The following is a 20,228-nucleotide window of genomic DNA, read 5'->3' as shown; positions in this document are numbered from 1 at the left end:
GCTGCAGGTCGATCCAGGGGCCACCCCACTGGCATCTTCTGCTTAGTCCCCACACCTCCTCTGACACCCCCACCCCCAATCACTCAGTCCCTGGGACACAAGCAGGCCAGTCTCCAAAGCGTTTATTCTCTCCTAGTGGGGAGGGGACGCGGGTCCAGCAGTCTCTGGGGCGCAGGCCCCTACGTGTACCATATGAACCCATAGGTGGCGTTGAGAACCTCCTCGCTTGCGCGCAGCCCGTAGAGCTCACCCATCATGGGAGTCACCCAGCGCGTGGTGTGGAACACGGACTCACCCACCTGTGGGGATGAAGGGGTATAGGTGGGTCTCATGAGCCTGCTGGGACCCCACCAGGCCTGGCAGCCCCTGTGCCTCTACCCTGAACAGCCTCCCCCTTCTGGCACCACTCCCCCAAAGCCCTAGATTTTCTGTGGGAGGCTGCGTTTCTGCAGCAGCCTGGACCCTGGGGGGCTGAGGACCCACCTTCCAGCCCGGCACGTCCTTCATGACAGTTGCCTCCTCCTCCAAGTTCTCCCGAAGCATCTGGAGAACCCTGCAGGGAGACAAGGTGGGAGGTGGGGGACAGGGCTGATCCCTCCCGGGGCCCCTGCCTAACAAACCTGCCAGACCTGCTCCTCCTCCAGCTCCCAGTCACCTCCCACAGCTCTCAGCCCTGCACACACACTGATCTCTCCACTTTACTTCCTTCCCCTGGCAAACTCTTGCAGCCCTCCAATGCCAAAGCCCCCTCCTCCAGAAACATTCATTCTCTGTCTTGGGTCTCTCCTGCAAGTCAAGTATGGGGTCCTCTCCAAAGACGACGGCAGCCCCTGGAGTACAAGGTCATGGCTGTGGATCCCCACGTGCATTCTGGCCTTGTCCCACAGTGCAGGCTGGGGCACTCTGACCTGTGACCTCCTGACCCCAGCGGCCTACCTCCGGTCCTTCTCCGCCTGCAACAGAGGCATCAGCGCGATGCGGGCCTCGAGGTCCTCGATCTGTAGACGCCTGTGAAACCCCAAAACCGACACTCAGATCAGTCCACGCTGGGATGGGGGCAGACGAAGCGGCCCTTGGACAGGCATTACCCTGGCACGGGGCTTGGGGGAGAGGCAGAGGCAAGCAAGGGGGGAAGTGGGCTCAGCCCACCGGCAGCCTGCAATGGGCGTGGGGGATGTGGGGAAACGCAGCTGGCAGAGGCGGCAGCAGTCCACAAGACTGCTGGCTTCACACTTTCTTTTCAGTTCAAAACTTTTTTTTTAAATCCTAAAAATAGCCTGGGCCTGATGATTGCAGTGAACTGGGGGGAACATTCATCATGAGGTTCTGGGCCTTACAGAACCACATCCTTTTCATCTCAAAATAACCGTGGGGGGCGGGGGGGGGGGGCGAGTATCATGAGCAGCTTCTTTCTTCTGCCTGCTTTTCGGCGTCTCTTAACTCGCCAGCCCTGTCTGCTGGGGGGAGTGGGGAGAGCAGTCCCAGTGATGCAGCCCAGGGGGTGGCCCCTGATCCTGTCCCCCCATCACCACGAATCCACAGCAGCACAGAGAAGGGTCCCAGGGAACTTCCGCCTCCACCTCAGCCCCCTAGGGCCCAGGGACCGGGGCTGCTGTCCTCATCAGTCACATACCACGGCTACCCTGGTACCCACCGGGGGACTGGGCCTGGTCTCGCCTGTCCAGGGTGGGGGCCTCGTGTCCAGCACCCACCAGGTGCCCTGAGTTCACTGAACAAAGCGGAATGCCCTCCATGTGCTGGACCTTCTCCAGCACTGCCCTCGTAGGGAGGTGAGCAGGGTCAAGGCGGATGCTGAGGACACAGTGGAGGAGGGTGGGGGGACTGCTGGTTGGGAGCCAGTGAGGAGGAGCCATCTGACAGAGTGCTGGGCAATCTCGGAGGTAGCCAGGGTCCAAACCAAGGCCACGGCAGACTGGGACCCTCAGGCCGGTGTGGCTGGCCAGGCCATTGTCTTGCATGATCTGCCTTTGAAGCCCTGGTATCATCATTACCCGGGCACCACTGACAAACACCCTCTGAGGGACAGGGCCTGTCCCCCTGCCCCCGCCTCTGCCTAATGGGCTATGCAAACCAGACCTTGGGGTACCTGGGCGTGGAGCTCAAGGGTACCTAGTGAACACCTGGAGGCAAGCTTCTTACTTACTAGTCAGTCATTCCTTGATGGTGAAGCCCAGAAATGGACTCGCTGGCTCAGGCCCTGAGCTCCCTTGAGGTGCTGACGGGGGCCTGGAGGAGCCCCGAGTCCATGGCGTAAGTCCCCACCCGCCTCTCCAGTGCAGGGCCTACCTGCGCTCGCGGTTCCACCTCATCATGCTCCAGTACCCGAAGAGCAAGGCCCCAATGCCCACGGCGAACATGCTGTAGCCTGCAGGGAAAGGGCACTGCTCAGACCTGCCCGAGGGACAAGCCACCTTGACCCTTCTCCTAACCCACAACCCACCCACGGCAGGCGCTCCAGAAACAGGAAAGAGGGAGAAGGCGAAAGCCCTCACGGAGCCCTGCCCAGACAGCCAGGGCTGTTTCTAACGCCTGTTCTTTGACTACTTGTTTTGTCTCTGTGGAGAGTCCGCCCACCCCTCCCACTGACACCCCCTCCCCGGCAACTGTAGACCACCACGCTTCGTCCCAATCACCCACTCTGCGGGCAGGGCACACCAGGCTGCTGCGGCTGCCACACCTCAGCCCCATGCCAGGGTTCCTGGAAGGCGCAGGCTGGGCAGAGGCTATGGGGGAGCCTGGTAGTCTAAATGGTTATGGCTGGGTGGCCTCAGCCCGCCACTGCCCAGAAGGTTGCTTGAGTTCCTTCAGCCAGCTGGTCCCCGTGGCGAAGGACGGTGTCCACGCTGGGTCCTGGCCCCACAGAGGGCCCAGCAGCCGGGGCCACCTCCCCGAGGGTTGCCTACAAGAGGCTGGATGGGGCTGCCGGAGGAAGGCAGTGCCCTGCAGGGGCCACCCGGCCACCCCCTGGGCTCCCAGGATGCTGCTGCCTTCCAGCCTCGTGGGACTGAGCCCCCTTCCTGGGATCCCAGGAGACAGAGGCTCAAATGAATATTTACTGAGCCCCCGGGGCACCTACGCTGTAATTCTGACTGACAGGCTGTGGGCCTGCTGGGGTCTTCAGGGAGGTCTGGATGCCTGGGGCCTGGTTGGGGTTGGCTCATCCCACACCCCCTTCTCTTTCCAGCCTTGGTCTCTCCTCTGGATGGAACTCATGGTTGTTGGGATGAGCTCACAAGCTCAGCCAGACTGAGCCCCATGTAACACCCAGTGAAGGGCCAGCAAATGGTGGGTAAAGCCACTCCCTGGGCCTTGCGGGGGACGAAGTGTGGGCTCTTTCTCCTTTAGCTTGGCTTAGCACAAGACTCATCTGGCACCTCTGTTGGACCCGGAGAGAAATGAGAAACTGGCTCAATTTTTTACTCCTTTCAGTTCAACCTGTTAAAACACAAGCTCAAGGCAAGACATTCCCGAGTTATGGGGGACGAGGCAGTGGGGCACCCTGGTCCCTGCACTGAGAGGCCCGAGTGCCCAGGACCAGCCCACAGTGCGCCCGTGGCTCGCACACAGTGGCTGACCACCCGCGCTGGGCATGCAGCGTTCTCTCTGCTGGGTGATGCGTGTTTGACCAAAGCTGCCCATTCTCTGCAGAGAGGCTCAGCGGTTTCTCCTTCTAACCCAGCCCCAGAGAACAGACCTGGACTGTCCTTGTAAGGGCCTCTTACCCCCAACATTGGGAGCCCATGTGTGGGTCCATCTGGAAGATAAATTCCAAGAGTAAGGTAGGGTGCTAGAGGAGGATATGGCAACCCACTCCAGTATCCTTGCCTGGAGAATCCCATGGACAGAGGAGCCTGGCAGGCCACAATCTGTGGCGTCACAAAGAGTCAGACACAACGGAGGGACTAAGCAACAACAAGGTAAGGCGACCTTCCCTCCAACTCATCTAGTCCTCACTGACAGCGTGAGGCTGAGGCCCCAGGCCCTCGGGGGGGGGGGGGTCCACGCCTCCTCTGGAGGGAGACAACAATGGGGCAGGTGGGGGGGGCATATCCAGAAAAGGGTGCAGGCCACGAGTAAAGACGGCCTGAATAAACAGAAATGCGTCCTGTGTTCATGGATCGGAACTCAACATTGTTCAGATGGCAGCAGTCTCCAAACTGAGGTACAGATCCAACCCAGTTCCCATCAGAATCCCTTCTTCCCCCAACAGTCCCACAGAAATTGACAAGCAGCTCGGAAAATTCATGTGGAAATGCAAGGGCCCAGAACAGCTGAGATAGTTCTGGAAAAGAACAAAGTTGGAGGACTCTTCAAACTTAGCACGCAGCTGTGTGTACAAGACCGTGTGCACTGGCGTAAGGACAGACGTGTGCATCGGTGGAACAGAGCTGACAGTCCAGAAATAAACCCTCACAGTTATGGTCAATTGATTTTGGACAAGGGTGCCAAGATAATTCAATGGGGAAAGAACAGTCTTTTCAGCAAATTGGACAACCGGGTAGCCACATGCAAAAGAATAAAGTGTGCATCTCCCGCCCTCCATACACAAAAATTAACTCAAAATGGATCAAAGACCTCAATGTAAGAGCTAAAACTGCAAAACTCTTCGAAAACAGGGAAGTCATTCTGTGACCTAGGATAAGGCAACGATTTCTTTAGATTAGACATTGGCCACACAAGTGACAAGAGAAAAAACAGATGAATTGGACACTGCTGAGATGTAAAACTTTTGTGTTGCAAGTGACAGTACCAACAAGCTGACAAGACAACACACAGAATGGAAGTATTTGCAAATCATGTATCTGGTAAGGGAATGGTATCCAAAATATATAAAGAACTCTTAAAATTCAATAATAAAGACTAACCACCTAATTTAAAAATGTGTCAAGGTTCTGAATAGATATTTCTTCAAGGAAGCTACACAAATAGCCAGAAAACACATGAAAACGTGCTCAACATCATCAGTCCCTAGGGAAATGCAAATCAGAACCACAGCAGACACCACCTCACACCCACTGCTGCTGCTGCTGCTGCTGCTGCTAAGTTGCTTCAGTCGTGTCTGACTCTGTGCGACCCCACAGACGGCAGCCCACTAGGCTCCCCTGTCCCTGGGATTCTCCAGGCAAGAACACTGGAGTGGGTTGCCATTTGCTTCTCCACTCACACCCACTAGGATGGCTAAATTTTTTTACTGGAAAACAATTAGTGCTGTCCAGACACAGAGAAATGGGAACACCCATACACTGTAGGTGAGAACATAATGTGGTACAGCCAATCTGGAAAACAGTTTGGCAGTTCCTCAAAATGTTAAATGTGGAGTTGCCACGTGACCCAGCAGCCCCGCTTCACCTAAGAGAAAGGAAACATATGTTCACACAGAAACCCACACAAGAATGTTTACAGCAGCCAAATGATGGAAACAATTCAAATGTCTGTCGAATAGTAAATGGACACACAAAACGTCCAGCCATACAAGGTTATTCAGCCATAATGAAGAAGGAACACTGAAGCATCCTACAACATATACATTAAAAATGTGCCGTGAGGACTTCCCTGGTTGTCCAGTGGTTAAGACTCTGCCTGCCAACGCAGGAGACACTGATTCCATCCCTGATCCAGGAAGATTCCACACGTCGCGGAACAACTAAGGCCCTGCATGACTATTGGCGTGTGCTCTGGAGCCCAGCAGCCACGACTACCGAGCGCATGCGCTGCAACCACTGAGCCCACGCACCCTAGAGTCCATGCTCCGCAACAAGAGACAACATTGCAACAAGAAGCTGTGCACCACAACCAGGGTGGCCCCACACTCGCAGCGGATAGAGAAAAGCCCACACAGTAGTGGAATCCCAGCACAGCCGAAAATAAACAGAACATATATTAAAAAAAAATGCTAAGAAAAGTTAGACATGACACATCGTTAACTATGCCATTTATATGAGAGGCAAATACCTAGAGACAGGAAGCAGATCCGTGATTGTCAAGGGCTGGGGGAGAATGTGGAGCGACTGCTAATCACAGCATTTCTTCTGGGGTGATGAAAATGTAAACTTAGATCATCCCAATGGTTGCACAACAGGGAACAGACTAAAAATCGGTCTGTACACATGAGATGGATGATTATATAGTATGGCATGTGAATCTCAATTAAAATGTTAAAGATACCAGAAAAAAAGGGCCCCTCACTGGTGCAGGACGGTGTGGAGAGAGGAGAGCGGGGTGTGAGAGGCCAGGGGAAAGGTGGGGTAACAGTCACTTCACTAGCTGTGTGATCAAGGGTGGCCTGCGCCAGCCTGGCACATGTGGCATGCTGGCGGTGAGTGGTCCAGGCAGAGAAAAGGGGAGTGGGTACCGAGCTGGGGGTCATGGTGCCTGGACAAGAGCAAGACCGATGGAGCGAAAGCAGCTGCGGATAAGGCTGGAGGACAGAAAGGAGGGCAGGGTGCAGGCTAAGAGTGAAGCGTCTACATCTGCTGTTCCCTCTGCCTGGGCAACTCCTTTCAGAGAGGTCCTCTCGCCCATTCTCGCTCGGTAAGGCCCCAGATACCCTGGGCCTCAGCACTGGCCGCAATGGGCGATTACAAGCAGTGTGTCTGTTTCCTCCGCTGGGTGAGCTCCTCAGCATAGAGCCCAGCACTGAGGACGCGTTCAGCAGTTACTAAACGGAGACGCACTGACTAGACGCAGGCACATAAACAGAGCCCACACCGTGGAAAGGGTTATGTTCCTCATCCCTCTGCACCCAGGAAAGACTGAGGTGGTCTGGACGTGCAACAGGGGAAGCGGGTGTAAAGGGCTGACGGGAGGAGACACAAGCGCAGGCGCTGCTGAGAACAGGATACAGGCCACGTGTGGGACTGCAAAATGAGACAGAGGCTGGCTGTGGGAAGCCCAGGGAGACCCAAGGGCTGGGGTTCTTGTGCAGTCTGGTCTGGACACAGGTCACAGAAGGACACATGTATAGACAGAACTCATGCCACACACCCGAGGAGCGTTCCAGCCTGGGTGCTAAGTTAAGATTGTGAGAAAGATGACACAGATCACATTATAGTTGTTGAATCTAGGAGTGAGTCTAGAGTCCAGTGCTCCAACTCTAACCTGTAACTGTTTTTGTATGGTCCTCAGGCTAAGCACACTTTTAGGTTGGTAAAGTTGTAAAATAAGCAACAGGGGAGAGAGACTGTCTGGCCAAGAAAGCAGAAAATACTTACCTGGCTCTTTACAGAAAAAGTTTGCCAACCTTTGTTCCAAATTACAAAAAAAGCCAGTAGGGAGCAAGGGAAGACTTGAGTTTTTAACCTACCGTTAACTTTTCTCTGTCTTAATTATAACATTTTTAAAAATCATGCCCGTGAATTTTTTTCTGCTTTTTAATTGAGGCATAATTTGCAAAACATGCACATGTTTTAAATGTAAAGCTCAGTGAGTTACAGCAAAATATTCACTCTTAACTTGGTTGACATTCTTTGTATTTCTGTTAATCTTGGGTGCAGTGTATGAGTGTTTTTTACTTTCTCTTACATGTTTTTGTGTTGACCCCAATAAAAAAATTTTAAAACATTATTTAGAGCCCTTTACAATTAGAAGAATCCATATTTATGGGATATCCTGCAGGTGGGGGCCACCAGCGAGGAACCACTGCGCAGAACTTTTTTTCCGCCCTCCCCCCCGCAAAAATAATCTTTCAAATTCGCTGGGTATTCCAGGTTCGGCCCCAGCTTTGCTCTGGGTGGCCCAGTGGGGAGTCGCATCCTCTCTCGTGTCTCAGTCTCCCTACTTGTGAAACGGGAACGTGCGGGAAGGCTCCCGGCGGGAGCTAAACTAACTTCAGTTTGTGCTTAGTCGCTGAGCCATGTCCAGCCCTTTGCGACCGTATGGACTGTAGCCCGCCAGGCTCCTCTGTCCATGGGATTTTTCAGGCAAGAATACTAGAATGGGTTGTCATTTCCTCCTCCAGGGAATCTTCCTGACCCAGGGATCGAACATGCGCCTCCTGTGTCTCCTGAATTGCAGGCGGATTCTTTACCCGCTTAACGACCGGGGAAGCCCTCTCTCGGTTTAATCAATGAATTGTAAAATGGAAATAATTAACGGGACCGACCTCAGGGCTGTTACGAGAAGGAAGCAAAGGGCTTAGTAAACGGTCGACAAACTGCAGCAGTTTTCATTATTGTTAGTACTGAAGCTTTTGGGGATCCCAGGGCGCCGCCTCCTGTCATACGGAGGGGGAAACCTTGGCCCGCTAGACTCCCTGGCGTCCCGACCCCGCCGCGGCGCCTAAAACGCCCAGACCCTGACACCCGGGTAAGGGCAACACTGACCCGACAGTCCCCGACGCGGAAGGTTCCGCTTGTAGTCGATAGGGCCGTAGCCCCCCACCGGGGGCATGTCCTGCTTCACCTTCGACGCCGCCATGCTTGCAGGACCTTGCACTTCCGGTCGCAGGAGGAAGTTACGCAACGGCGATCGACACCATGCTGAGTGTGGCGGAAGCTGCGGCGCAGGTCTCGGGCTCGACTGGGAAACTTAGGGCGCCGCTGCACCTAACCCAGTTCGTGCGAGAGCTCCGTAGCGGGGCCTGGGATCGACTGCGCGCCCCAGCTGCGACCAAAAAGTCCTTATTTTCTCTTCTCCTAGATGGAGGCATGGCTTGGTCGGTGTTAAAGCCTGCAGCCCGTCTGGTCGCCAGAGCTCTTGCACCAAAGGACCTTCCCACTCACCATTCCCTCTGGGGCAATGTGAGGCCAGTTAGAAACCCCCAGGCTCCCGAGGGAGCCAGGTATCGTCCCATTTTTCTCCCTTTGGGGCCCCCTGCGGGCAGCCCAGGGGTCTGCAGGGTTAGGACTGGATTACACGAAGTTCGGGGAAGGCTGCTGCTCAGATTCGGACTCCTGAGGAGCCGCCCCAACCCCAGGCTCTGATTCCACTCCGGTGACGGTCGAGACGCCTTGCTAGTGTCCTCTCATCGGGAACTGGATCATTCAGAGCGATTATGAGTCACAAAGCCGTAGGGCCTTGAGGAGCGCACCACGGGGCGGGGTCAGGGCCCCCACCCCCCACCCTGAGGCAGGGTGACGCCCGCGGTCACTTCACAAGGCAGAAATTGTTACCTGGGCAATAAAAGGCACCGCGGAAGAGGGGGCCGGGGAGTGGGCACATGGGGGTGCGGGTGTGCAGGTGCCAAGCGCCATGGGTTAGGCCCGAGATCGGAGTCCGGCCGCCCCCCGACAGCAGCCGCCTCCTGCTCCCCACGCGCCCCAGGCGCCACCATGTCGGGCGACAAGCTTCTGAGCGAACTCGGCTATAAGCTGGGCCGCACAATAGGAGAGGGCAGTTACTCCAAGGTAAAAGTGGCCACGTCCAAGAAATACAAGGGCACAGTGGCCATCAAGGTGGTAGACCGGCGGCGCGCGCCGCCCGACTTTGTCAACAAGTTCCTGCCACGCGAGCTGTCCATCCTTCGGGGAGTGCGGCACCCACACATCGTGCACGTCTTCGAATTCATCGAGGTGTGCAACGGGAAGTTGTACATCGTGATGGAGGCGGCCGCCACCGACCTACTGCAGGCAGTGCAGCGAAACGGGCGCATCCCCGGGGGGCAGGCTCGCGACCTCTTCGCGCAGATCGCTGGTGCCGTGCGCTACCTACACGACCACCACCTGGTGCACCGCGACCTCAAGTGCGAAAACGTGCTGCTGAGCCCTGATGAGCGCCGCGTCAAGCTCACCGACTTCGGTTTCGGCCGTCAGGCTCATGGATACCCCGATCTGAGCACCACCTACTGCGGCTCTGCTGCCTACGCGTCGCCCGAGGTACTGCTGGGCATTCCCTACGACCCCAAGAAGTACGACGTATGGAGCCTGGGCGTCGTGCTCTACGTCATGGTCACCGGGTGTATGCCCTTCGACGACTCGGACATTGCCGGCCTGCCCCGACGCCAGAAGCGCGGCGTTCTCTACCCCGACGGCCTCGAGCTGTCCGAGCGCTGCAAAGCACTAATAGCCGAGTTGCTGCAGTTCAGTCCGTCGGCCAGGCCCTCCGCGGGCCAAGTAGCGCGCAACGGCTGGCTGCGTGCGGGGGACTCCGGCTAGAAGCCGGCGTTCCCACCGTTCCCGCCGCCCCGAGCATTGCGCAAGCGCAGGGCACGCGCAAGAAGCGCGCTTCGGTAGTTCCGCGAAGCCGCTGCGCACCGCTGTGCACGCGCCCTTCCCCCTTCCCTACTTCGACGCCGGGGGCCGCAGTCGCCCCTGTTTGGAATTCAACTACTACAACACGATCCCAAGAGCAGGAGGGCGCGTGCGCCCCCTCGGTTACCGGCGAGAAGGCCCCAGGAGGGGGCCAGATGAGAGGAGACAGAAACGTTGCGCCGGTGCTGGGTGAGCGACCGCTACGCGGTGGGCCGTGGCTGCTTGGAGAAGTTGCTGGCGAGCGGACGCGCGCGGAGGGCGTCCATCCACAGCCAGCCTCGCATACCGGTGAGGGAAGGCGCGCTTCAGGCGCTGCCCTCCTTGGAACTTGCAATAAACTCGCTCTTTCTCGCACCTAGCTCTAGCAATGGCCCCCTTTTATGGAGCAGTAGGGAGGGGATCACTCCCCGGGGCAAGGCAGGCACGGGCACCCCATTTTAGAGAGACTTGTGGAGGTTCTTGTTCCAGGTCTGAAAAAGGAGTTAGGAGGATTCGAACAGAGACCTTTCGGGCTCCCCATCCTGGGCAGACTCGAAGGGGCCTTGGTGTCATCCTCAGCAACGTAATGGCCCTGGGAATGGAGGTGCTGGACTGGGGACCCAATCCAGAAAGGACCCCAGCACCTTTCTGGTGTTTAAGGATGGGACAGCAAGGGGCGGGGGGGGGGGGGGGGGGGCGCCTGTCCAGACAGAAAGTGTTTACAAAAGAGGAAATTGAGGCCCACACAGGTATCGCTTGCCCAAGAACAGCCAGGATTGGCACCCAGCTATGTCTGAAGTAGGGTGGGGAGGTGGTGGGAAGCTCTCCTTAGTGTTTGGCCCCTTCCTTGGTGAGGCAAAGGAGTGTGCTGGTCATTCTTTTTTAACTGTAGAACATACACTTTACAATATTGTGATGGTTTTCACACCATGAGTCGGCCACAGGCACACACGCCCCCTCCTGTACCCGCCGTCCCACTCCTGCTTTCATTCATGCTCTGTTCCTCCAGGCATTTTTTGAGCAACTGCTGTGTGCAAGGCACTGGGACACAGCCCAGTGGCTTGGATCCAGCCGTGCTCCCAGCGAGGGAGCACGTGGAAAGTGTAAGAATGGCGTGAAGATAAAATGATTATAAGTTGTGCTAAATGCCAGGTGGGGGGTGAGCAAGGAGGAGCTGAAGGGAAGGAATCAAATACTGGAAACAGGAGTGCTCCCAGGAGAGGATGGAGCTGGTGTGTCTGAATAATGCTAGGAACTCCCATAGCTGGAATAGAGGTAAAGGGGTATGTGTCTGGTGTCTGGAGAGGGACCCCACAGGGTCTGGGGAAGGCTGGGGGTCATTTCGCTTGTGATGAGGTCACTGAGCTGTGACGGTGGCTGTTGTCTTTTGGGTATACGGGAAACAGCTCCCTCGCTGCTCCTCCTGTCTGCCTCCACCAGAGCCCGGGTCCCTGAGGAGAGTGGTCCGTTTCTGCTCCCTCACCCTCCATAGCTCTCAGGGATTATGCACCAGCTCTCCCTCCACTCCCTTGGGGATTATGCGCCAGCTCTCCCTCCACTCCCTTCAAATAGGATGTGGTCCCAACCGCCTCATTTTACAGAGCAAGGAGCAGGGTGAGATGAGGGAAATGTCTTGCTCACTCAAGAAAAAGCTCACATCCTTTCCCGGTGCCCCCAAGGCCCAGGCACACCGCTCTCCTCTGTCCTCAACCTGCCTTGCTTGGTCTCACCTCTGAGCATTTTCACGGGCTGATGCCACTCCCAGCGCTTTTCCCTTCTCTTCATGCAAGACTTGGCCTAAAAATGTCACCTCTCACAAGGCGCCCTTCTTCCCTCCTCACCCCCTCACGAGGTGTGCTCCCAATGGCTGTGGTGGGGCATGTGCCTTGTTGTGCCCTCTGATTACTGTGTGTGAGCAGTGGGCCTGGGGGCCTTCCCCTCATGGCCACACCCATGACTCAGTTACAAGGGGACAGGGTCTCAGGAACCAGGCTGGTGTCCCATCTGTTATCTGGAGAAGATGCTTAAGACTTGCTCTCCCTCCGTTGAGGAGCCTGGGTGCCTGATCCAGCAGACGCACTTGAAGACGGGGCTGTGGAACCCCAGAAATGGGCTTCTCTCAGTGTTGGGGGGTGTGGGTGCAAGCAGCACGTGTCAGAGGTGACAGGCTTGAGTTTCACTTCAGTAGTGTCTTGTACCTGTTCTGTGTTTTGCCCAGGTGAGACCAGGCTGGCCATGGCCACAGGGGAGGGAAGTCAGACCCCAGGCTGGAGGCAGAGATGCCCCAATAACAAGCGGCAGCAATAAATGAATAGATAAATGAAAAAAGCACCTAGGAAAATGAGGGGACATTTTATGCATACTGGAGTTCAAAGTGCTCACAGGTTTCATTTTGTGAGTAAACCTTTCAAACAGTGTGTCAACCTCTGAAAACAAATTTGCACCAGGAATTGTTTTCAAAACCAGGTGGCTCCCACACTGCACCATCTGTCGTGCAGCAGACACCCAATGCTGAGCCAGAAAAGCCCACCACTCTGGGATGGAGGCTGTTGATGGCTAGAACCCAAGCCAAGGGGCAGAATTCACTGCATTCTCACTGCATGCACTCCCTGGGCCTGTGGGTAAACAGGCCACCAAGCGCCACCCAGAGGTAAGGCCGTAGCATCCAGTTGGGTGCGTGCTTGTGTGCAAAGTCATGTCTGACTCCTTGCAACCTGATGGACCATATAGCCCGCCCGGCTCTCTGTCCATGGGATTCTCCAGGCAAGAACACTGGAGTGGGTTGCCATGCCCTCCTCCAGGGGATCTTCCTCACCCAGGGACTGAACCCGCGTCGCTCATGCCTCCTGCACTGGTAGATGGGTTCTTTACCACTAGTGCCACCTGGGAAGCCCCAGCATCCAGTTCCATTCTGTTCAGTCGCTCAGTCGTATCCGACTCTGCGATGGACAGGGAAGCCTGGCATGCTGCAGTCCACGGGGTCGTAGAGTCAGACAAGACTGAGCTCTTCACCTGAAGTATCCAGCTGGGGAAGACTAAATCCCCATGGCAAGCGAGATCTGAAAGAAGCCCAGGAAACAAGTGTCTGATCCTTCGCTTACCTGTTAAGAAAGGATCACCTCTGCCATCCCAAGTCTCCAAGCTGCCCCAAAGCTGGGAGGAAAACAATGCGGGACCCCAAGGCCGAGCAGTCAAAAAGAAAACACAGCCAACACATCATCCGTTTCTTTATTGTCCTTCAGATTCTAAAACTTCATGACACAACACATAGCCACTGATTCCAGCGTCTTTATTAGAACTTCTATGCCGGTTTGGTGGTCACTTTGTTTTTTAACATTATTATCAAAGTCACAATAAATACAAGTGACAACCTCCTCCCCCTAATCAAAACAAACCACCTCCCAAATACCCTACACTGGTGTGACTATTACTCTTTAAGGATTATAAAACTTTAGCTGTCCTTTAAAAAAAAAACAACTCAGTCGAACTTCTTTAGGCAAACGCCATGTGCAGCATAACCAGGCATCAAAGAAAAACCCTATGGCAGAGCAGCAAGGGCCGTCTTTCCATTATCCACGCCCATGATGAGAACGTATGATTTATACAGGATTCCTCCCGTGTCTCCCCAGCCACAGCAGTGACTCGTGGGCCACTCGGGAGCCATGCAGGGGTGTCCTGTCGCCTCTTTCAGTGACCTTTTGCTTCCAGACCACAGCCGCCACCCACCCCTACCTCCCAGAGCAGTCACTCTTGACCTTGTCAACGGTGTGGGTCCCAAAAGATACACCCGGGACACTGAGGACTAGGGTCCCCACAACAGTCGGGGTGGCCAGAGCCATGGGCAGCTCTGAGTGGACGTAGAGTTACCCCACGGGCACCTGCGGGCCTCCGCACACAGGCATTTCAGATGGGAAAGGGTGAGCCCTGCACCCCAGTCCAAGTAACAGCCAACGTTCTGAAGAGTTTCCAGGTGCCACTGGGGGTTCCTGCTGCAGATTACTGGGCAGTTACAATTGTCATTTGGGACTGGGGGCTCCCACGTTCTCTGGTTCTCCTGGGAACCAGATCCTCTCAGCCTACCGACTCCCAGAACCGTGGCCCATTTTGAGGGGTGGGCTTTCGGGCTGGGAGAATACCTTTAATGTTAACATCCTTCCCATACATGAAAGGTATTTAATGCCCTTTCTTAATAACATCATAAATTTCACCACAGAACCATGCACTTGAGGCTTATAGGAGTGACAATGCAAAGGGGAACTAAAGGGAAAAAGAGGGGGATAGAAGTTTTGAGACAGGGGAAATGAATCAAGATTAAGGCATCTCACCTCCTGGATCCCCCCCCCCCCTTTTTTTTCTTGATCCCTTTTTAAAAAGCTACATTTATGTCACAGTAAGTCCTACCCATGGGAATGTTCCTGCAAATGCTGGGCTGGAGGAGGCAGAGAACAGGTCGGGGCCCAGCCACCGCGTCCTCTGCCCACGGCGGTCAGTCTGTACTCAGCTCACAAGGTCTAGGCAGTAGCCTGGAGAAGTCTGGCCAGATGAGGTGAGGAGAGGTGGATCCTGAGCATGGTGGAGAGTGATGGGGCGAGGATCCGGGGCCAATGCGAGTGGCTTGGTTTTGAGCCCCGGAGTCAGAGACCTTGTCAAGCCCTGTGGGGCTGCAGCCACCCCGGGTGCTGGCCAAGACGCCCGAGTTGCTGCATGGCACTGAGGTCAGTTTGCCCGGGTCGGCCAGCTGGGCACTCCTTGTAGGATTTGGGAGTTTTGGCCCGTGTCATCGAACAGAGAGAGCTAACAGCTCAGAGTAGTATAAGACAGGTATTTATTTGCCAGGCACACAGAAAAATGCGAGGAATAGAAATGCTTGCATACTCTTGATTTTTTGGTGTAAAAACACACCCTTCCCCACTCCCCACTCCCCCCTTCCCCCAAAGGTCAATTTCCCCTTTTCCCCAAATCCCTGGATCTTGGAATGAAAGCCACCGTTCTCCAGCCCTCCCCTCCTTCAGGCCACCTTCATTATGCACTCAAAACAAAAATCAATGAGAAATTTAGGGCTTTAGACAACAAAAAATTCAAATGCTTTGCAAAACTAGGTCTTCTATTGCATGTCAAAAATGTCTTCTAAACACGGATATTCACACAACATGAGGGGGGGTTAAATGAGCCTTTATTAGAACGGTGCAGCAGTGTATTTGATGAAGGTGGCCCTACAAAATAAGAATTTTAAATTAAGTCCCTAACTCCATGGACAGGAAAACCAGGGCTGGGGCTGAAGTGAGGAACAGCATACCCCGTCTCCACACGTGTGTGCATGCACACGTGACACCCTCACACCTGCACAGAGCTGGCCCATGTGCAGCACATACACAACAGCTTCTGCCTTTCCTCATGGACTGATTTTTAAGGGGAGGGAGAAAACAGAACGGAACACAACTAAGCGCAGACCTGATCCTTTGAGACGTTTCTGTAGACGCTAGGGGGTTAAAAAAAAGTCTGAAGGCAGACCCTGGCAGCATGGCCCTGCTTTTCAAGGGAGGTTCTAAACTAGACCCAAATGCAAACCCTGAAGTCTGGGGGTGTGGCGGCGCCTCCCCACACGCACATTCCTGACAGGAGCACAGGCCAGGGCTCAGGATGCTGTCCATCAAAATAAGGAGGAAGAGAAAAAGAAACAATTTAATAAAGTAAATCACCACCACAACAACAAACACAAGGGCCAGGCCCCTCCAACTTCCTGCTCCGGCTCTGGGTGTGGCTGCCGACTCTCCCCTCCCTGCTCAGGCCCCAGGTTCCCAGGCTCTCTGGCTCGGTCTGGGTTGCAGTTTGTTCTTCTGCTTAAGTGTGGAAGGTCGGAGGATGTCTCCGGGATGAGCAGCAGCAGAGGCCTTCTGCTGGAGTGAGTGAGGGCTGGGGGGGGGTCAGCAGCCCCACCCCCCAGGGCACTGGGGTCGCGCTTGGCAGGGAACCCAGGGAACCCTGGGTCTGCACCATTTACATTAAACTCCATCATCGTGAGGTGATTTTAAAAAATCTGTCAATCTAGGGATTGCCATGAAGAAAGGCAGTCAAAGATTAGGAGGCTAAGACGGGGCCAAAGCAAAACAGAACAATGCTCCGCTCCACTTCCGCAGCGCCGGGCAGCCCGAGCATGTCACAGTGTCTGGGTGCGCCGTCCACGAGCCCTGCCAGGGGCTCAAGGGAGGGCCAGGAGCAGAGCCGGCCCCGAGGTCCGCTTTTCTGCTGGTGTTGGGCAAACTAAAGGCAAAGAAAGGAAGGAAGCCCACGGGAAAGGTCCCCAGTATGAATCCTGGTCCACCTGTGGAGCGCCCCTCCGTGACGCGACGAGACTCTGTAGCCAAGACTGGAGCTCTCACTTCGGCAGCGTGGCCTGCGCGCGCTCACCCTCTTGGGGAGCGGGGTGTCTTCCCGAGCGGAGGGTGGTGGGGCCAGGTGGGAGGGAGGGAGCCTGTTCTCCACTGGGCCTGGCTCGCACTACTTCCACGTGGCTGACTGGGGGATGGAGCGGGGCGGGATCATGTCCAGGAGGTACTCCCGCTGGCGGTCCACGGCTGAGGAGGTCTTGTGCACCGCCAAGCTCGGGCTGACAAACGCGAGGGCCCCGCCTGCGACAGGACAGAGCGAGAGGCCACAACGGCCCTGGTCAGGGGAGGCTCCGGGAAGACCCCCGGCTCAGCTGGGCCCACTGGGCACAGGTGGCACGCAGGCCAGCTTGGGGAAGCCCCTAAAGCCTCCAACCAGCACACTCTGGGCTCTGGGCTGGCACGCAGCAAAGACTGTCCTGAAGCCCCGGCAGCAGCGGGGACCCAAGTTAATCTATTTCGTGAAACAAGACTTCCAAACTGAATGCACCACAGAACCCTCCATGAGCATTCAAGGGCAGCTCTCCAGAAACCTGGAGGTCCTGCCAGGTCCTGCCCAGCTTTCCTCAAACTACCATCCAGAAACCCAGGGCAACCAGGAGTGCCGCTCCTAAGCCATGACACTCTCGTATCTAGTCGTACAAGTACTTGAAGAGAACAACTATTTATTCCCTCATGTTCTGCTTCAAACGCTACCTGCAGTGCGCAGTTTTCCCACGGGTGCTACCACTGTGCACACATACGTAGTCTCCTGTGTGGCTGTTCCCACTTATTTCATATACTTTCAAAATTTCACCCCCAAAATTTTCTGACCAGCCTATGAGTTTTTTGCTGCCATCACTCTGGCATGTTCACAAATGCGCTCTGCTCTCCAGGAGAGCTGGATTCTGCTGCAGTTGGATGACCCCTCCCTACCCTCCAGCAGGCTCTGCTCTTCGGACGTATTTCTAACTCGCGGTCAGCCACACGCACAGCCGGCTTTTCTGTGCTTTCCACTGACAGTCCTCTCCCAGTTCTGACTATTGAGATGGACTCTCATGATGGCGCCTCTTCTTCCTACAGGGACCTGGGGGTGGGCTGGGGAGGGAGACGGGAGAGAGCTCTCACCCTTCTCCTCCTCTCGGCCCTCTGTGCCGAGACTTCACTTTCCAATTACTGATGGACACAAGAGATACTTAACGTTCATCTCAAGGCGAGCACAAGAGTAAGGAAAAGCAGGAAAGTGGTGTGGGGGGCGGCCAGAGGACAACCCTGGGAAGGGGGAGCTGTGGCAGACGGGCGCGGCCACCGGGGGTCTCTGCCTCCCCAAGCTGAGTCTCAGATGCCTGCTCCTCACAGGGCTCTGCTGCCCACCTTCCCAGGGGCCCCCTCCTCCTGCCTCCTTCTATCCTGCACTTTGTACCATCTGACCTGCCCAAGCGGGCAGGACTTTCCCACAGAGTGGGGCATGAAGGACACCGGGTCAGCACACCGTGAAAGGTACGCTGTAGCAGCAGAAACAAACATTCTCTGTGGCAGGAAGGAGGAGGGCTGTGACGGGCACTGCCTGAACTGGTTCTGTCCCACATTTTGGGTCAAGAGCTGAGAGTCTAAGTATGGGGGCAGAGATACCAAATGTGATTAGCATTTATCCAGGGCTACCACTAGTTCAGAGTGTCTATTCAGCGAACAGAGAGGTGAGGCTGTAGTCTCGGAGGCAGCTGCTCTTAAGAAAGCAAGTACAGGTTCAGGACCCTGGCGCCACAACCTAGGCGTGTGCATGCCTCTGTTAAAAGTAGGACGAGAAGGGCCCGCCCATGGGGAGGTCCCCGCTGAGCCCCTCAGGGGCTGCCCACCTGTACTCAGGGGCGCCTTCTTCCAGTTGGAGGTGGTGCTGCCCTTGCCAGCGCTCACGGCCCTCTCGGAATGTCTGCCCGTCCTGCCGACGAGGGTGGTGGCCGAGGCTGCGTTCTGCAGTTTGGGCGACTGGCTGAATGTGTGCAGGATGCCTCGGGGCGTTGTGGCCGAGCCCCGGGACAGCTGGCTGGAGGCCTGTGGGGGAGAGAGAGGGCCACAGCTCACACAGGGAAGGGGGCCGCGGAGGGCACGGTGCTCAGCGCAGCCTCTCCTTGATCTAGCTGACCTCTTCCCACCCACACGGGATCCCGGAAGTCCAACATCAGGAGACTAGGTAAGTTGCATCGAGACAGGAGGGGAAGGAGGAAGGGAAAGAGAGAGCGAGAGACAGACAGACAGACGGACGCAGGCAGTGTGACAGTCGGCGACTGACGCGGTCACGGTCGGGGGCGTGAGGGCTGGTTGGTTGTGCGGTGCGGGGGGCTCCCGGCGCCCCAGTTCTGACCTGTAGCACAGCCCCGTTACTCCAGTCGCGGGCCTCTCCTGAGCGGAACGCCAACTTCCGCCGGGGTTTTATGACCTACACAAACGGGGGTTGAAAGCGAGGTCAGCGCCGCCCAGAGGCTGAGCTCAGCGACCACGCGGCCGAGGGGCAGCAGCTGTGGCCGCGCAAGGCGGAGTCCCCACAAGGACAGCGGTTTCCCGAGGCAGCACCGCCACCCACTGTGCAGGGGTCTTGAGGAGATGAGTTTGTTAGATGAATTATCAATGACTTCCAAGGACACAAAAAATTGCCAACAGGGAGCTTTGGGTCTACAAGGGGTGGGAAAACATAACATTAGAAAAAAAAAGGGCAGCCAAAAAAACTTGATTTCAAACTTGTTTCTCTCCTTAATTTAGCTAGAACATTTCTTCCAGTGCCCCTTTTGCAGCTCAATGTGGCTTTTAGAAAAGTCCTTTCAGACAAGAAGTACTTGTCAGCCGGCAAACTGCGAGTGAAAGCTACAAAATCTAAAGAAACTGCAAATTAGTATTTTCACCACCAAAAGCCACCATTAAATGCAATTTAGACGCACAGTTAACAACCAGGCAGAAGATCGCCGAGTGTGGGAGAGAATGCCGGAACATCCTGCCTGCCAGCGACAGCTCCTTGCCGAGGGAGCGAGGAACAAGACCCTTCTCCGGGAGGGCACCGTCCGTCCACCCCCGCGCGGCTCTCACCTGCTTCAGCACAGGGTGCGGGGCGCTGGCAGGCTCGGCCTTGGCCTGCGCGGGGGCGGCGCCCTGCTGCAGGAGACGCTGCTCGATCTCCTGCTCCTGCTGGAGCGCCTTCACGAAGGCGGCCTTCAGGCGGCTCGTGTGCTCCACCTTGAGCGCCTTCTTCTGGTTGGACGCCATGCAGTTCTCGCACATGATGGTGCCGCCCTTCTCCTCCCGCCAGCGGCACGTGAAGTCTGTCTTGCACTGTGCACACATGTAGGGCTCCCGGGAGAGCACGACGGCAGCCGACATCCTGCCCGCTGCAGGGGGGAGACAAACGCGGCTCACATCGGAGGAGTGGGAACAGCACAGCCAGAGCCTGCACCACCCCCAGGAGGGATGTGCACGCTGGCAGAGCCCAGGCAGCGACCTGGGCCAGGGGGTCCAACTGGCATCGGGACACCGAGGCCCCAACGTTCATTCCTTCGGCACACACATGGGTGCCAACTGCGTGCAGACACAGGACCAGCCTCCAGAAGCTCTGCTGCAGAAGCAGCGCTGACGCACTTCAGAAAACACCGTAGGCTCGGCATCCTCAATACCAGCTCTCAGACATCCG

The 20,228-nt window shown here is 56.0% G+C and overlaps 3 protein-coding genes across 17 annotated transcripts in view; 1 reads left to right on the top strand and 2 right to left on the bottom strand.

Moving 5' to 3' along the window:
- Positions 1 to 105: 105 nt before the first annotated feature.
- On the bottom strand, positions 106 to 8,497 carry NDUFA13 (NADH:ubiquinone oxidoreductase subunit A13). The gene is made up of 5 exons (XM_006080367.4): positions 8,343 to 8,497; positions 2,308 to 2,386; positions 937 to 1,008; positions 484 to 553; positions 106 to 299 (listed from the first exon to the last, which is right to left on the bottom strand). Exons 1-5 carry the CDS (start codon positions 8,434 to 8,436, stop codon positions 180 to 182), a joined length of 435 nt encoding a protein of 144 aa, XP_006080429.1. The 5' UTR covers positions 8,437 to 8,497; the 3' UTR covers positions 106 to 179.
- An 89-nt stretch (positions 8,498 to 8,586) lies between these two features.
- TSSK6 (testis specific serine kinase 6) lies at positions 8,587 to 10,566 on the top strand. The gene has a single exon (XM_006080369.4). It carries the CDS (start codon positions 9,291 to 9,293, stop codon positions 10,110 to 10,112), a length of 822 nt encoding a protein of 273 aa, XP_006080431.1. The 5' UTR covers positions 8,587 to 9,290; the 3' UTR covers positions 10,113 to 10,566.
- A 4,777-nt stretch (positions 10,567 to 15,343) lies between these two features.
- Positions 15,344 to 20,228, bottom strand: part of GATAD2A (GATA zinc finger domain containing 2A) — a 96,534-nt gene continuing 91,649 nt past the window's right edge. For 13 of the 15 annotated variants that reach the window (XM_025293913.3, XM_025293921.3, XM_025293914.3 and 10 more), the window contains 4 exons: positions 19,631 to 19,929; positions 18,915 to 18,989; positions 18,409 to 18,604; positions 15,344 to 16,816 (listed from right to left, as the gene is read on the bottom strand). In XM_025293913.3, coding sequence (XP_025149698.3) covers positions 16,686 to 16,816; positions 18,409 to 18,604; positions 18,915 to 18,989; positions 19,631 to 19,929 — 701 coding nt within the window. In that variant the 3' untranslated portion in view covers positions 15,344 to 16,685. Of the gene's footprint in view, positions 16,817 to 16,859; positions 17,651 to 18,408; positions 18,605 to 18,914; positions 18,990 to 19,630; positions 19,930 to 20,228 lie in introns of those variants that run through there. The other 2 variants (XM_025293915.3, XM_025293916.3) reach the window with 2 other exon arrangements.

Source organism: Bubalus bubalis, chromosome 9 (assembly GCF_019923935.1).
Source record: "Bubalus bubalis isolate 160015118507 breed Murrah chromosome 9, NDDB_SH_1, whole genome shotgun sequence".
NCBI classification, from domain to species: Eukaryota; Metazoa; Chordata; class Mammalia; order Artiodactyla; family Bovidae; genus Bubalus; species Bubalus bubalis.
This window is presented reverse-complemented; position numbering and strand designations above follow the sequence as displayed.

Bases quoted from the DNA above. Each gene is read 5' to 3' on its own strand.
- NDUFA13 (XM_006080367.4), bottom strand. From the start codon at position 8,436: ATGGCGGCGTCGAAGGTGAAGCAGGACATGCCCCCGGTGGGGGGCTAC. The intron at 2,387-8,342 runs GTCAGTGTTGCC...CTTTCCCTGCAG, and splicing joins TCCGCGTCGGGGACTGTCGG to GCTACAGCATGTTCGCCGTG. The intron at 300-483 runs GTGGGTCCTCAG...TCATCCCCACAG, and splicing joins AGGACGTGCCGGGCTGGAAG to GTGGGTGAGTCCGTGTTCCA.
- TSSK6 (XM_006080369.4), top strand. From the start codon at position 9,291: ATGTCGGGCGACAAGCTTCTGAGCGAACTCGGCTATAAGCTGGGCCGC.